Source organism: Rhagoletis zephyria, unplaced genomic scaffold, assembly GCF_001687245.7.
Source record: "Rhagoletis zephyria isolate East Lansing unplaced genomic scaffold, Rhagoletis_zephyria_1.1 Rzeph_scaffold_05039, whole genome shotgun sequence".
Lineage (NCBI taxonomy): Eukaryota > Metazoa > Arthropoda > Insecta > Diptera > Tephritidae > Rhagoletis > Rhagoletis zephyria.
In genome coordinates, this window is record NW_016162122.1 from 1 (window position 1) to 16,875 (window position 16,875).

A 16,875-nucleotide genomic window follows, 5' to 3' on the forward strand; every position below is an offset into this window, starting at 1 on the left:
ATATACAATTTTCACTCTAAAACCAACAACTAACAAGTTGACACCTACTAAAAGTAATTCGAAAAAATAAGAAATACATATACGAACGTTTAATTATAGGCCACCTTCCGACGGCAAATGTTTTTAGGTGGGAAGTACTAGTATTTATTTTTACAGCTAAAAATTGTCTGGTCNGCAAAAGCAGAAAGTGGCCTGAAATGGTATATACAATTTTCACTCTAAAACCAACAACTAACAAGTTGACACCTACTAAAAGTAATTCGAAAAAATAAGAAATACATATACGAACGTTTAATTATAGGCCACCTTCCGACGGCAAATGTTTTTAGGTGGGAAGTACTAGTATTTATTTTTACAGCTAAAAATTGTCTGGTCGGAGTTACTTCCTGGCATTCCAACCAAGACAAGCTTAGTACTGTTCAGGCGGAAGAAAAACGAAAAAAAAATCAGTGCCTAGAGAAATGTTTTTGACAGGAAACTGACGAGATCGCTCCATCTCAGAATCATTGAATCATTTGCTGAGATTGAGCCAAATTCTGAGATAGAGCGCTTTTCAATTAAATTCTGAGATAGGGCGTTCTTGAGCCATTTCTTGAAATAGGGTGTTTTCAAAACGGCTGTCGAGATAGGCCGATCTCCCACTCAGCCGTCGATATAGGGTCGAGCACAGCATGAAAATAGTTTAGTTTCTAATATTTAGCGCATATATTTTTATAATTTTTTATTATCATATTTTTGGCAGGGTGTCAACACTTTTGGTAGATCTTAATAAAAAAAGGAGGTTGAACAGATATTTTCGAAGTAGCCACACTGAACTCAATATTGAGCTTTATGCCACGTTACTAACTTATTTACACATTTCTATTTATGGTGTTTTCATTGTCGTACGTACTTGTAGAACAAATAACAGCCACTTCCGGACGTCACATTGCGCCATTTTATTTCACAATCAGCAAAATTTGGCTTATCAAATTTTTATTTCCTTTGAAATATTCGAAACTTTACTAGAAATAGTATTTATTTTTTTTTTCTTTATTTAAATACTCGTACTCGCATGCACAAACAAATAAGCGAATAAGTGCACCTTTCCGTTAGAGAAACCATTTAACAACTGTTGGCACTAAACTAAAAGTTTCTACTTTCTATGTTTAACCGTTATGCTAGACATATTTTTGTTTAGCTCTCTTCGTCTGTAGGCGTCTTTTTATACATTCAAAATTCCTGCTAATTGGATTGTTTATTCTTTTAATTTCGCTCCTTAAAGTCTGAAGTTAAGCCTTCTAACTTATATTATGTACATACATATTTGTGTATGTATGTATGTATGTATGTATGAATGCGTATCCCGCTAATATGCTACGTCATTGTAGTGAAATTCGGAACCAGTGAAATAAAACGTTTAAGTGACCTACCTTTATTGTACTTCGAAAATTTTTAAATTTTTGCTGATCTGTCGATCTAATTCGAACGATAAATGCTTTCAAGTTTAGGGTCCTTCAAACTTAGGTGTTTTAAAGATACCCGTTTACCATATAATATTTTTTTAATGAACAGTTCAACAGCGATTGATTGAGTTTGAACTGTTGCCCGAATCGCCAAAGCGATTATTTTTGTTACAGAGACGAACTAGTTGAGCCACGGGAAGAACTAGTTTAATGTTATTTACACGGTGTGATTTCTACCTTTATGTCTTTATCTGGATACATACATATGTACATTACACTGCATCACTCCACACACACACAAAATCGGTACTGTGTTTCCAGTGGAATTATAAAATCTATTATATTTTAAGATGCCCACCAAAATATTTTCGTAACGTAATATACTACCTCATATATATATATATATTATTAACTACGAAATTTTTGATGCGGTTTTTTTAATTTATTTCAAAGATTGTTATAAGAAAAACTTGAATAACGGAAAAGGAAAGGTATTTCCACACCCTTTTTATTTCTTTGCTAATAAACTCATTCATTCAAAGATGAAAGAGAAGGGAAGGATGAACGTACGTCATTAAAAGTTGAATTAAGAAGTGTTGGTATTTGAAAAAATAAAAATGGGACACGAATGACTTTTTTTTGGACAGAAATAAAAATAGTGGGAAAATACTGAGACCCCAATGGTTTAAAATAGTTTTGGCCCAGTTATTCAAGTTTTTCCTAAAATGAATCTTTGAAAAAAGTAAAAAACAGCATCAAAAATCTCATTATTACGATTCCGTTGAAAAGGTTTTTAAATATTTTTATGCAGATTTTTTAAGCTTAATCAGTTTTGTCATCTGAGGGCATTTTTTAAAACAAACAAAAAACTTTAAGAAACTATTTTTATTCATAAAAAACTCCATTTTGGGAGGTATTTTCAAATCGGTCCAGCTCACGTAAATCTTGATATTTGTCCGAAATATTTTTGGGGACATTTTAAAATATGATATATTTTTTAATCCCAGTGCAAAAACCGCAACTTTTTTTGGTGTTGCAATCTAATGTACATTTACACATAGTTGAAATGAATAAAAACTCAAACAGTCAAATAAAATAAAATCTAAAATTGTTATGTGGGTGCTAACTGTGAATGCCTATGTACATATGTACATACGTATATGTATATACATTCATATTCGTATATATACAGTGTCGAAAATATAAATAGGGAAAATATATTTTTGCACTTTTTGGCTACTTCCCTTTCGTTTATTTAATGTTTATTATTTTTTATTAAAGTGCAGGTATCTAGCAAAAACCATGTAAGTCAAAATTTCACACTTTGTACAAAAATTAGGAAAATCCGACAAATTTTCACCAAAATTTTGAGCCTTTTTTTGGATTTTTGAGAAGCATTCTGAGTATGCAGTTGTGAAGCCCATTTAAAAATCTGGTGGATCCAATATGTCGATAAATTTGAAAGAAATACTGGATTTGTTTGAAACTCGGATCCGCCAGTTCAAATTTTAAAATCGGAAAGCAGATTCGTACTCAGTAACCCCAGAAGCCCCCTGTAACAAATTCCAACCCATGGCAATGCGTCAATCGTTGAGTATTAACATTTTAAATTTAGTAGTCTCATTTCAAAAGCATATTTTCGAGCACTAGGCCCATTCTAACTGTCCAAGACAGGTATGTAATTAAGGGAATATTCCCCAATAATACCAGAGTAAAAACAATATTAGCTGCATTTTAACATTTCACGAAAATAAGAAAATTGAGAACATCAGTGGTTTTTATAAAAAACCGTCCAGCGTGACCTATAAAAACGTTTAAAAAAAATAAGTTTATTTGTTTTTATCAGAAATAACAATAATTTGAGGTATCGTTTATGAATTTCAAACAAGTTTTTTTTAACCACTCTACTGCATGCCCGAAAGTTTAAAATTTTGATGAACATTTGTCCGTCGAATTTTTATAATCTTCTACAAAGTTAATTTCAAACAAGGTTTTTAATAAAACAAACAATAAAAATTTTTTAAACAAAGAAAAATATCCAAAACTTACTAAAATATCTCTTCCTTATTTACATTCTCGCCACCTTATGTATGAGTGTAGTATGCTTGTTTATTTACTTATTTACATTCTTATAATGCACGAGTTAAAAAAAGAAAGTTTTTTTCTCAGTACGAAAATTAAGACATAATTTATCTACATACATACTTATTATCTACATTCGTCTTTGAGAAGATAACTTTTGATAAACAAACTAAAGGTGATGTTGCAATTGGGGATTAGGTTAGGTTAGGTTAGATTAGATTCTAGCGCGCAAGAAAAGCACGAAGGCGCACTTTAGCTAAAAAAATCGGTCCGTTATGATATCACCGATGCGAACCGAGAACATTCGTCGAATTTAAAACGGCTTAACACTTTGTAGAGCACTTGTTAAATAATCGGTGGCCAAGGCGGGTCAATGGCGGTGATAGTGTTCAATATGCTCTGCCTCTTTTTCATATCAGTAGCTGCGACAAAAATCGTTGGTTGCATATCCTAACCTTTTCCCATGTGTACCCATAAGGTGATGTACGGTCATAGTAATATATTGGCGCTTAAACTTTTACTAAATAAGTGTTTCTAGGAGCCTCCCCTCCGAATTCACATACCTTAGACCAGATATTAAATGGCTGAGAGGATTTGGTAGTAACTCGCTCAGAACATGCAGATCTTTAACCGTTGCTTTTTGCCAATTTTTTTTAGAGAGGGTAGGATATATTAGCGCTGAAGGCGTGGTTTAAGTGAGCACTTACAGTCCGGGAGACCGCTTGACTCTTGTTAGCTTGCACAGAGAAAAGCATGGCTCTAATAATTTGAAAGCTAATTAAGAAGGAGTAGATGAGGAGGAAAACTTCATGTTTTAGTAATAACGTAGTTATATTTTTTTTTGTATAGTTTACAATAATAAAATACACTAGAGAATATTATTTTTTAAATAAATAACCTGATAAACAGGCAATCTAAAAGCCTACAATTTTGTGCCCCCGAAAAGTTAAAGATAGTGTAAAGTTAAAATGTCATATGGAGGGCTAAGTGGAAGATCTGTCTATCTTGGCAGCCGACTCGAAAACTCCCTATCTCAAAAAATTTTTCAAGGGCGCCCTATTTCAGAATTTGATTAGAGAACGCCCTATTTCAGGATTCGACTTAAAATTTTCAATCAAATTCTGAGATAGCAGATTATGCAGCGAAGTTTTGATGTAGGACATTCTTGAGCCATTTTGATCTTCTACTCATCCGTTGAATAATTCATGAACTTTATTAAGCCTTCCGCTTGTTTTTTTTTTGGTATTGTAAATTTATTGCGCCGTATTTTTTTTTCAAACACAGCCATTTGGTTTAGTGCTTTGACAGTTGCTTATGTCTGAATTGAAATATTTTCCTGCGGGACATGACATTATACGCCCAACCAAACCAGACACGGAATTCAAGCAATAAAGATAGCTAAAAGAAATAAAAGTAAAATTAATAAATCGGCAGCAAATTTAGCATACTCTCTCACCTGCTGCAACCACTGTCCGCTGTATTGGGGTAACGTCCAACTTGTGTGCGATCGGAACACGATGCTACCGGAGATTGACTAGACGAAGTTGGTTCTGCGGAGGTTGTTGCTGTTGGCGATGTACCGGTAGATGGTGCTAGCGTCGTCAAGGATGGCGTAGGCTGAAATATCACCGTAGTAATAGCCGAGTCATCGTTTGGTGGGGCGTCCACGGCCACACCAACATCACACATATCGGTTACATCCAATAAGCACTCACTAACACAAGGCGTCTGGCCACTATGCGCCACCGAGGTGAGACACACCGTTCCGCTCCGGCAGGACCCGCGCACACTGGTCAGATTGTTGTTCGTGCACATGGTGAATGTGGTGCGGCTGGTGCAAGTGTAGGCGCCATTTGCAATGCCTTCACATTGGCCGCACAGCTTAGTATCGCCACAGGCAGCCTGTATATTGGGATTGCTGGAGGAATCGATGCAAATTCGGCCCAGCGCGGTACACACTTCATTGTCATTGAGGCAGTTGTATGTTGCGGTTGTGTCGGGTATGCCTGGCGTGTGGGTGAAATAAATGAGTGAAACACATAGCTTAAACGTGCGCTTCAGATTACCGTTAAAACAAAGTTGAAATGTAATGTTGCTGACGCAGGCGACTCCATTACCGTTACAAACACTACACACCGCATGAGACTGATGTTTTGCCATTATTATCACTAAAGCAATTGTGAGCTGAACGCAAAGCTAAGATATAATTAAATTATGAATATTATTTCCTCAATGTCTAAGTAAAGTGGATCTAAAAATTCAGCAAGGTAATGTACCTTCATTTTCCACATTTTGTCACCCGAGGAATATCGCCTTGGTTGAAGTTAAGATGCTTTACTAAATATGTTTCCTCTGAATCTAAGCATTATAAGGAGTTTAACAAATTTATAAACCGCTCAAATATATCTACATACGCATCGCACATGTTCTTCGAAATAATGCTAACTCAAAGTTCTCCGTCTATCAGAACACTTAAAAAAAAAGAACAAAGGATGCATTTTCAAGCTCGTGCTATGCATACGGAAAGCGGAGAATTGGCTGTCATGCTTGCAAAAATAACACTTCCCCATTATTTTCTACTTGTAATTTAATGGTCTTTGAACATTTTTAGAGTATCGTATCAAAATTTATAAATTTCGAAATATTGCACTTTTGAAGACCGCGTGCGATATGTAGAAGATAAAATTTCGCAGCTCGAAAAAAATTAGATAACAACCTTTGATTAGCCCAAATTATCAACAAGCTACTAACAAGTAAAGTTGTGGGGCAATTTTAATTTAAGGGCGCGTACACCAATACGAATAAAACTAATAAATATAGGTAAGTGCGAGGCATAAATATATTCATACATCGATCGATTGGTCGAAAAATATCAAAATATAGTGATTCCTATAATAGCCGAAAATTATGTTGAGAAAATACATAAACAAAATATTAATACATGTCTATACTCAGTAGCATTCCTCAGCGAGTCCATGGGCAGGTTCCTGGTAGGACACCAACTGCTACGAGCCGGCGGATGTTATGATTCAAATGATAGTTGACAGGGGCACACAGTAAGTCTTCTCTTCGTTCCTATTGGATCCCAGATGCAAGCCTTTTTGTGTTTTATGGAAACCTCTCTCATTTAACACATTTCTTGCCTAAAGACTGTCAGTAAGAGATAAATCCAACAAAACTAATGGCGTTTTAGTTTCTACCAAACAAGTTTGCCCTTTCATTGCCCTCTTTGAACAAACTCTAAGGAGAGGCCAATGAAAAGGCAACATTTTTTGTAGAAGTTAAAATGTCATAAGTAAACCAAGTGCCGCATTTCGTACGTCTCCAACTAGATGATGCCAGGCTATTTTTTCCAAGGCAGAGCCAAGTTCTTAATATTTATTCTCGACAGAAATCGCATCACAGCGAAACGCATTAAGATAGTCCCAACAAAACGTTTTCTACGAAAAGGCAACAGAATATCTTGGGAATTCTCTCCAAAGATGGTAGAATGGATATATACGATGATTTTCCATTCCATTACATTCCATGGAGTCTTAGTTTGGGGGCCTAAACTCAAGAAATCGACTGCAAAGGATACAAACAAGGCGGAATTGTTCTATGCCCACATATATCTGCATCTACCTCCGTTTGGTATAATTGCTCGAGACACGGTCATTCTTGAAACAATAAAACATAAAAGACGCCTCATAAATGGAGAGACAAGCATGTCAGCGACAATTTCGATACCAATCAGTACCGAAGTTCTCACCGGGCATTGCCTGATGGGAAAACATGCCACTTGAATGGGTTTGCTGCCGCGATGAGAAGGAAATCGAAAGCGTGGAGCACTGCTTATGCGACTGTCCTGCTCTGGTGAGAGCTCGTCGATGCTCGTTCCTCCATTATTCTTTTGAATGTCTGACCGAACTGGATTCAGACAGTGTCTATGACTTTGAGCGCTTCATCAGAGCTACGAAGTGGTTCCATTTATATGATAAGAGGAGGGACATATGGATTTTCTAATACGGCATCACAACGGGCCCATGGTGGCCTAAGTGCGCCCTCTTCCTGAGGGATAAGGGCAGCCGAGATAACCCAACCTAACCTAACCTAATCTGTGTCGTCCAATTAATGTCCTCACTCATTTTCAATACTAAATTCGAAAATACTGTTACACACGCGACAGATGTAGTGTAGCACGCCTCATTATAAGCCTAATGTAACAGACTTTTATATAGATAGCTTCAAGCTTAAATGGAGAAACGGAGAGGGAGTTGTTTCAAACGAACTGAGGAAAGATACATTTTTTCGACTTCTTCTTTATTGGCGCTATAACCGCCTAAGCGATTTTGGCTGAGCCCGAAACAGCACACCAGTCGTTTCTCTTCTGTGGCACCTGACGCCAATTCGAAATGCCAAATAAACCCAAGTCCTTCTCCACCTGGTCTTTCCAGCGCAGAGGAGGCCTCCTGTCCCTCTGTTACCAGCATCGCGATCCGCGTTGAACACTTCCAGAGTAGGAGCGTTTCTGTCCATTTGAACGATATGACCTAACCAGCGTAGCTGGATTTTAACATCTTTTCCACTACTGCAGAACATATCAAGAGCAAGCTTTGGCTGTTCGGGAGGCGCCACTAAGTTTTGCTCAAAAATGTACAGTGAAGAAACAAGTATTTATCTTCTATGGTAGTCAGACAGCCTGGAAAACTTTAGACTCGCTCATGGACAATGCCAAGTATTACTGAATGCCGCCGACTTTCAACTGGCGAATTGGCAAGGGACGGTAGGTCCGCCCGCATACTACGTGGGAAGAACAAGGATGGTATACCAATGGCCACCTTCAAACATTTTGTTAGGACAACAGCGCTCTAGTAGCCAATGAACGCTGTTGAAACATACATACATACATATATACATAAAGAGTAAATATATGTGTTTATGTAGTATATATATCAGTCTTACGTTGAACCAGTGACTATCAAAGCCTTGAGAGCATTATGAGAATGTTAACAGGCCTTTGGTCTATCCTTTGGAGTAACCCCTCAATAACAAGAGCTGTTATTATTTTAATCAATAACGTTGGAAATCTGCTTACCAAACTTTAACGAACGATCGCCGGCTGCTCTGAATGCGAAGCTAAACCTAATGACTTTATCCGAGGGGAGGCTCCTATAACACCTTGTAAGCTTGAAATAAATGGGGAAGAGCTCTAGACGTTAATTGATAATGCGTCACCGTTGCCTTTGCGGCATAGATATGTACGAAAATGTTGAGATAGCTCCAAAACTAATACCGGATCAGGAACATGGATAATGGAACCAAAAACCACAAAAAAAGCCTCGAGGGTAACGTTCATGGCGATAACAACGATAGCAATAACCGCAACTACATCAATAATGGTAATGCCTATATCGACGATGATGGCGATTACGAAAAGAATATACAGTGACTCAAACAAGTCTTCACACTTTAATTTTTTTTTTAATATTAAAATGCATAAATAGTAAACAAAAAAATATCAAAAATTAACGCGAGTGTTTAGCCGCTTGAAACTTGCACTTTATTTTAGCAAAATTTTATGTGCTACAAAACTGCATACCAAAAACATTCTGGAAAGTAGTATTAAAAAGTGTAATATTTTGATGAAAATTCCTTCAATTTTTCTAAATTTTGCATATAGTTTTAAACTTTGATTACTAAACGAATAACATTTACCTCGGAAACATTGTGAATATTTAAAGAAATTATGATGCGAACACTTGTGTGAATCACAGTGCATACAAATGTATGATGCAAATGTAAATGGAGTAACAAGTTGAATTCAAGTTTGTAAAGCCGTAAACATTAAAATATCGGTCCACTGGGCTGAGGATATTTATTTGCTTTTATAATTATTATCTTAAACTAATCACACTTTTCCACTAAAAATTAATTTGCCATCCGAAGGCTCTTAAATTTAAACACAGTCAGTAGGCTTTGCAGCTTGACAGTTTCTTATAGCCGAGCTGAAGTATTTGCCAGTGGGACAAGTCATTGCTTGACCGAGTAAAGTTCCAGCTGCGGCACTGTAGTAGCAGTAAATGTAGCTATAATCACAAAAAATACACGTATTGAATGGATTTACGTTATTACGTTATTACGTTACAGTGGCTGATTGATGCGCATGCACTTACCTATTACACACTGTATCATTTGGATAAGGGTAGCGCCCTACCAAGCTCTTACTCGCGCACTCTGTATTCTCGACGGTGGAAGACGTCGCAGTGCTGGCCGTTGACGACGACGTCTCTGAAACAGAGCTCGCTGTCGTTGTTGAATCAGTGCTGGCAGTTGACGACGACGTCTCTGTAACAGAGCTCGTTGTTGTTGTGGAATCAGTGCTGGCAGTTGACGACGACGTCTCTGTAACAGAGCTCGTTGTCGTTGTGGAATCTGAGCTCAAGTCACACATGTCGTCTATGTCCTGCAAACACTGATTGACGCAGGGACTAACACCCTCATTGGCTCTGGATGTGAGACAAACTTGACCGCTGGGGCAGGTGCCTTGTACAGTGGTTGCTTCGCCCGCTGAACACATGGTGAATGTGGTGTGACTGGTGCAAGAGTAGGCGCCATCGTTGACAGCTTCACAATTTCCGCATTGTTCGGTATTGCCGCAAGCAGCCTGAATCAGAGAATTGCTTTCGGCATCTGCACAAATTGAGCCTAGCGAGGTGCACACCTCACCCTCGTTGGGACAAGACCACGTCGTTCCCTGTGGTACACCTAGACACATGCAAGATTGAGAATTTATAGGGCTTTTTAAAGAATCCACCAATGAGAACAAATGCTTACCGTTAAAACATAACTGAAATGTGGTGTTCGTGGTGCAAGCGACGCCATTGTTTGTGTTGCAGACATTGCATTCGGCTTTGGCATGCTGTGGCGCTACCAACAAAGCTACTAGAATCGCCAACTATTAAGGGTGATGGTGAGTGAAGGTTTTAGTAAACATTTTTATTTTTTTTAATAATCTGTAGCTCATGCTTACACTTGTTTTCCACATAATGAGAATATGCCGTGGATCGCTGCGTGTCGGATGTACGAGTAACTCTGCTGCTGAAATATTCTTCTAACTAAACTTCTAGCAACTGAAACTGTGGGTTTTATAATTTTCCTGTTGAGGTGAGAAAAAAAACTAGCCATAATTTATATTCTGTCACTTTGGGAATGAGATTACGACCAAAGATAAGTTTACGGAGATTCATGTACCAAACACCAAACGTCGTTTAGGTTTATTTGTGTGTGTGTGAGTGATGGCGTATAAAAGTGTGATTGACTTTTCCAAGGAGATTTTATTTAGTTAAACTACAAAATACGATTAGAAGTCCGCCGTAGAAGGTTAAATTCAAATCTTTTGTTAAATTAGTAATTTTTTGTTATGTAATGATTAGAAATATCAAAAAATATCTAGTTTTGTCTGGCCTTGTCACAACACATAGCTTTAAGACATTGACTAGAAAGACAAATTTGTAGGAAATTTTATTCAGAAACGCTAAACAGGATCCAATAAACCGGTTTACGTGTGGCTTAAAATTAATTGTGAGGTGAGTCTTCTTAATGGAAGTCTTATGTTGGAGCTCATTCAGAGGTACATAACTGGATTTCTCACACTGGGCGAAACATCTTGGAGTAGCTCCCGAGCATGAACTTAGTTCGAGACTGAACATTGAAGAGCGAACATACTTTCATATGTAGCGCCGGTCTGGCTAGCCATTACTAAGGATTACGTTGTTAAATACTCGGCGGAATTTAGAGGTTAGCTTCCTTTAGCGTAACGAGTTCGACGAGATCGTGCCCAAAGGTGGTGCTCAACGTACTTTTCGATTTATTACCGATAGATATTTTGATCGAAAATTCAGCTGCATACAGATTGTGGACTTTAAGGTTCCGGAAAGAAAGGCGATTCGGCAACATCCTAATTAGGCTTACATCTGATATAAAAGCGCTACTTACCGACTATGTCATACAAAACGCCGGATCCAGCTGCCTGTACAGATGGATCAATTATGGCATAAGGCCATGTGGAGATAAGACAGATGACTAACTTGAGAGAATCGGCCGGAAAGACAAAAGCAGAGTTGAAGTTCAAATAAACTCACCGTACTCTGGCGGAAATTTTGAGTAAAAGACTTGAAAATTCATTCAGATCTTGAGTGGCCCGAAAAAGTCCGACAGATTCCAACTTGTGGTACCAAAGGGAAGAATCCATGCGAGGAACCTTAACATAAATTAATTTTGATCCCTCTACAGTTGTTAAGGGTATAGATCAGAAGGAATAAATTCAGCGTTCGGCTGTCCCATTCCAATGGTTCGATATAAGACTACTGTATGTTCTAAAAGTCACTGTTCTACACATCCTTACCTTACTTCGAAATACAAGCTTTCGTTTTAAACAAATTTTATTCAGTTCACTGCTATTTGGAAGTTCCACATGTAGGACCAGATTTCAGCATGCTTGCAGCCGACCAATTCTTTGAGAGCTTTGAAGTTTTTTTTCATAGCGACAGTCACCAGGAGTGTATGTAGCTTCGCTATATAATTTTGATTGTATACAAAAATATGTATGTATGCATGTAATCTTATTTGCATTTGAATTAAGTGCCGTTATCATTATGCATCGTAGTGGCGACAACTCAAATGTGATATAAAAACCAGGCCGTCGAATTTAGACAAATTTAGTCTTAGTGTGGAAAGCAAATAGAACAGTAACAAAATGAAGCAACACGCGACATTTTTAATTTTGGTTCGTACATACATACATACATGAACTTTTGTATTCTTTAATATGTATTTCTTATCATTTTAGCTCCTCATAATTACAACCACAACATTGCTGGTGCATCAAACCACGGCGAGCTGTGGCGTATGTGGCACAAATGGTATTGCATGCATCAGTGAAACTGAATTCTATTTATGTTTTAACAGCCAGCCAGATAATAGTACCGTTCAAACATGCCCCAATAATGGCACCTGCACTAGTCTAATGCTAAAATGTTCGGATGCGGCAAATGCTCCGGCAGACTGTGAGCCCCTCGCTTGTGGCTGTACTGTGGATAGCGGCATGTTTGTCTGCACCAGTCGCACCACCTACGCTCAATGCAATGGCAACGTAACCGTAGCGACGGGAACTTGTCCCACAGGACTTACTTGTGCTGCTACAAGAGGAGGAGAGATTTGTGTTGACGACTGTCTGTTGGAAGGTCAAATAGAGTGTGATCGGGCAGCGCCTGAAAATTAGATGCGGGGCATTTGTTTTTGGTATATGTAATATAAATCCATTCACATATATGTATGTATATGTATGTAAGCGTTACAATGTTATTGAAATAGTTTTAAATGAAGAATAATTTAATAAAAAATCCAAAACAAATTGAAAATCACGTTTATATCTTTAGTTTTGAGAGCGATTACTAGAAATTGCTAAGATTCATAAGCCAATACCGGTTAATGAAAACAACGCTCGCGAATGCTTGGCAACTGAATAGTAGATGTTATCATCATATATGCGGCTGCCGCTATGGTGTAGTGGTTAGAAGTGTGCGCTATCATTCCGCAAGGCCTGGGTTGAAGCCCGGTTTCTGACCAACATCAAAAAATAAAACAAAATAAAAAAGTTTTTTTCTCATAGTGGTCGGCGGGGCAATGGTAAATCTCCGACTGTATTTTTACCATGAAAAACAGCTTCTCATAAAAATACAATCGTCGCTCGGATAAGTCGATCCCCGCTGTGTGACAACATCAAGGCGCACGCCACAAATCGTAGGAGAAGCTCGGCCAAACACTAACATGTTGTGTTGTGAAACGGCAATCTATTACAGCCGCTGTACATTGAGATATAATTGGTTAGTTTCCAATAAAAAATACTCCGGTGGTGTTCAATGATAATTAAATAAAATTAAATAAATAGTATATCATAAGTCATGACTAAAAGTTCCCAATGTAATAATCTAAATTTTTAATTAAGATCTTTCTTAGTGCACTGGTAATTATAACCAATCTAAGTATTGAGAAATTATGTATAATTTAGTTGACGTTGTTATCCTCATTTCACAGTGTAGAGCTCGGTCCATTTGGAGGAAAATAATGAACAATGAATAATTAGGGGATTCACAAGACCTGTTAACCGTCGTAAAATCTTAAGGTTAACATCTTTTTTAATTAAAATGGTTTTAGGGGATTTCTAACTAAACCGAAATTCTTTTAAACTGATAAAGAATATATAATTAGCCAACCCCCCAACCATTTTAACCGCTATTTTACATAAACAAGTGTTAAGCTTAAGATTTTACGACGGTTAACACGTCATGTGAATCCCCTAAATGTATTTTGTAACGCCAGCATTGGCCTTGACATGCAAAGCCTGAACATGATCGTCTAGTACTACCAAAAAATTAGACAACGAGAGAACTTCTGCAGCGGTTATACAAAACAACAAACCAAAACTACATAGTTCTGTTAATTCTTCTGGTTTTGAGAACTGAAAAATGCCTGTCTGCAATCCCATTTAATTTCCCGTATCGATATTTTTAGTGTTTTAAGTAACACACTTTCCATCATCTTCTTGTAGTGAGGAGAAAACTTTACCACACGCGGCAGACGTGACCTATGATAACCCTTGAAATCGGTAAAAGTGTTGCTTGTTTTAAATGCTTAGAAAAGAAAACCAGATATCTTGAAAATTTAAGGTTTTATGAAAGCGTGCATTTATATATATGTAAATGTTTTTGAGGAAAGTGTAATATATATATGTATGTGTAAATTTTGCACGTGCCCCTTATTCCAAGGAAAACAAATATTTTCACTAAAACTTACCTATGCATAAGCACAGACATATATGTAGCTGTGTTTGTGTACTCATAGTATTAACAGAAAATATTATTCTAAGTAAAATGTTATGGATGGTTCATGAACTTTGCTACGATCTCCTTGAACATAGGGAGGACGAGCGATTATTTTCTCCGCTTTGAATTGAGACCGAAAACGTGACGTACTTCCGTTGGCATTCCTCTTTCTCGGAAATAACACTTGAATAACCTTGAATGGGGAGCGTTTAGTGCTTACTTTTTGGCATACGGATTCTTAGAATATTGCTTGTAAAAAATCTTATCTGAAGATACAAATATCAATATATATCTGAATCACATTCCGTCAAAGTTAGATATTTTTTACTAACATTCCTAACAAATTCCTACTGCAAAGTAAATTTCTGCGATAAGCATTAAGTAGTTTACCGCTAAGTGGCGTATGTTCAGTAGCTGTTTAGCATAAATCTCGTTTATCCCTGAGATTAACAAGAACGATAAGCGCATGAACAGATTTGCCTGATACAAATATTTGCAGGTAAGTTTAATTTATTTTTTTTATACATACACACTTACACACATGAATGTATTATTTTCAAAATATTTTTGTTTTATGCGCATGCTTGGTGTTATCAAATGTTCCACCAGAACAGTGGCCGACTATAAAGCTGAGTGCAATAGAAATCTCAAATTTAGTTGATTCCAGCTGACTATAGCGCAAAACATCCCCACAATGCGCTGTACACAAATTTTCTTATTAGTAAGCCACACAAATATAGAAAATATTTTATTTGAATAAGTTCTAATTACGAAATCGTTTCATTTGCAGAGTTGCCTTGTCGCCGCAGCCTGCGTATTCGCTCCGACGTCGGCCAAGTGTCACACCTGTGGCCTCAATGGCATTGCCTGTGCCAGCGAGAATACTTTTCACATCTGTTCCCACGGACTTGCAGACACTTCGCAGATTTTCACTTGCCCCGAAGCGAATGTGTGCGTCGGCGACAGCAATGCGAAATGCGTGCCGAATGCGGTGGCCGATTGTTCGAAGCAACGTAGCCGATGTGGTGTCTGCGATGGCAGCAAACTGTTTACCTGTCTCACATCAACAACATTTGCGCAATGTAACAGCACATTGTTGCTGCGTAGCATCAGCGGTAGTTGCCCCAGTGGACTGACCTGTGATTCATCGAGTCCGGAAATTTGTGTTGTAGGTGGAGCGGAATGCTCATAGAAATTAAATGTTTTAAGGAAATTGTTTAAGAATTTGAGATTTTGTGTGTTTAAGTGTATTACTTATTAAAAAAAATTTTGAGTATCGGCTGAGCTATACATATATTCTTCAATTCATGCGGGGGAAGAAACGAATCGAATACGTGCATGCATAGAAAGAGAGAGTATTCGCTTAAAATTAACAAAACTGCGAGCCTTGGTTCGAATCGCAGTTGGCGGAGATTTTTATTATTAGAAGTGGCTAGTCGCTTTTTATACCCGTTCGGGTATAAAGAGGAAAAATTAGTCTCTTTAAAGGATATGTTCGAACAAAAGCGAACAATTCATTCCATATAAAGAGATCAAAAGTTCATTTTTGTGGGATTTTTGCAGCGATACATTTGACTTTCCATAAAACAGCTGGTTCTACATACAAATGCATATGTATACACTTAATATTATGTACGTATGTATGTACCAACAAGCGTTTAATGATAAAGTTGCTCATACGCCACCGTGGTCAAGAAATCGCACTGCGATATTAAGTGGAAACAAGGATAAGAAGCAAGCCGGAGAATACTACCATGGGGTGATCGGCAATGTTCTTCGTTTCTTAATTTTTGTTTTTTCCTCTCGTTTTCTTCTACCGAATAAGAGGAATTACACCCCTTGAGTTGTAATCTCCTTGTACTCCCACTCAGGTATCGATATGGTATTTTTCAAACGAGCTGAAGTCCAAAATAATTACTTCTTTATTATGAATATGGCTTAAACTCCGTGAAAAATGTTTCCAAGAGCTAATTTGTAAAAATTTTTTAGTTTCGCAAAAGCTACTTGAAATATACGGAAAGAAAAGAAAGAACCGCGATTTCCCAAAATTTTCTTATGATATCTTTAGGCAGCTTTGATATGTATCCACTCATATAGCAAAAGCCATCTAAATCCACATTTTCAACTTTACAATAACTATAAAAATTCAACAAATTTCCACCGAAGTTTTATGGCCTTATTCATAAAAAATAAAGTAGCTTTAAAAAACGTATATAAACTGAAAAACGTATGAAAACGTCACTTTATAAAGCTCTTTAAACCTACTTTATTTTTTATGAATAAGGCCATTAAACTTTAACATATTTTTATACCCGAGCGCACTTGTGCACAAGGGTATATTAATTTTGTTCACATAACGGTTGTTTGTAACAGCCAAAACGAATCGAGATAGATATAGACAAATGTATACATAAATGATCAGGATGAAAAAAGAAATCGATTAAGCCATGTCTGTCTGTCCGTCCGTCTGTCCGTCTGTCCGT

The 16,875-nt window shown here is 37.3% G+C and overlaps 4 protein-coding genes across 4 annotated transcripts; 2 read left to right on the forward strand and 2 right to left on the reverse strand.

Moving 5' to 3' along the window:
* Nucleotides 1-4,801: 4,801 nt before the first annotated feature.
* On the reverse strand, nt 4,802-5,687 carry LOC108371511 (uncharacterized). The gene is made up of 3 exons (XM_017627091.1): nt 5,594-5,687; nt 4,984-5,533; nt 4,802-4,925 (listed from the first exon to the last, which is right to left on the reverse strand). The coding sequence occupies exons 1-3, from the start codon at nt 5,685-5,687 to the stop codon at nt 4,802-4,804; spliced, it is 768 nt and encodes a 255-aa protein (XP_017482580.1).
* A 3,545-nt stretch (nt 5,688-9,232) lies between these two features.
* On the reverse strand, nt 9,233-10,554 carry LOC108371512 (cell wall integrity and stress response component 2-like). The gene is made up of 4 exons (XM_017627092.1): nt 10,540-10,554; nt 10,344-10,464; nt 9,683-10,274; nt 9,233-9,595 (listed from the first exon to the last, which is right to left on the reverse strand). Exons 1-4 carry the CDS (start codon nt 10,552-10,554, stop codon nt 9,466-9,468), a joined length of 858 nt encoding a protein of 285 aa, XP_017482581.1. The 3' UTR covers nt 9,233-9,465.
* Nucleotides 10,555-12,264: 1,710 nt separating this feature from the next.
* LOC108371513 (uncharacterized) lies at nt 12,265-12,789 on the forward strand. Its single transcript, XM_017627093.1, has 2 exons — nt 12,265-12,294; nt 12,358-12,789. The coding sequence occupies exons 1-2, from the start codon at nt 12,265-12,267 to the stop codon at nt 12,787-12,789; spliced, it is 462 nt and encodes a 153-aa protein (XP_017482582.1).
* A 2,297-nt stretch (nt 12,790-15,086) lies between these two features.
* Nucleotides 15,087-15,584, forward strand: LOC108371514 (uncharacterized). The gene is made up of 2 exons (XM_017627094.1): nt 15,087-15,113; nt 15,183-15,584. The coding sequence occupies exons 1-2, from the start codon at nt 15,087-15,089 to the stop codon at nt 15,582-15,584; spliced, it is 429 nt and encodes a 142-aa protein (XP_017482583.1).
* The last annotated feature ends 1,291 nt before the right edge of the window (nt 15,585-16,875 follow it).

Coding starts and splice junctions, on each gene's coding strand:
- LOC108371511 (XM_017627091.1), bottom strand. CDS start 5,687: ATGGCAAAACATCAGTCTCATGCGGTGTGTAGTGTTTGTAACGGTAAT. Junction 5,534..5,593: donor ATTTCAACTTTGTTTTAACG/GTAATCTGAAGC, acceptor CCCACACGCCAG/GCATACCCGACACAACCGCA. Junction 4,926..4,983: donor GCGGACAGTGGTTGCAGCAG/GTGAGAGAGTAT, acceptor TATTTCTTTTAG/CTATCTTTATTGCTTGAATT.
- LOC108371512 (XM_017627092.1), bottom strand. Junction 10,275..10,343: donor ATTTCAGTTATGTTTTAACG/GTAAGCATTTGT, acceptor GCATGTGTCTAG/GTGTACCACAGGGAACGACG. Junction 9,596..9,682: donor AATGATACAGTGTGTAATAG/GTAAGTGCATGC, acceptor TTGTGATTATAG/CTACATTTACTGCTACTACA.
- LOC108371513 (XM_017627093.1), top strand. CDS start 12,265: ATGAAGCAACACGCGACATTTTTAATTTTG. Junction 12,295..12,357: donor ACGCGACATTTTTAATTTTG/GTTCGTACATAC, acceptor TTATCATTTTAG/CTCCTCATAATTACAACCAC.
- LOC108371514 (XM_017627094.1), top strand. CDS start 15,087: ATGCGCTGTACACAAATTTTCTTATTA. Junction 15,114..15,182: donor GTACACAAATTTTCTTATTA/GTAAGCCACACA, acceptor TTTCATTTGCAG/AGTTGCCTTGTCGCCGCAGC.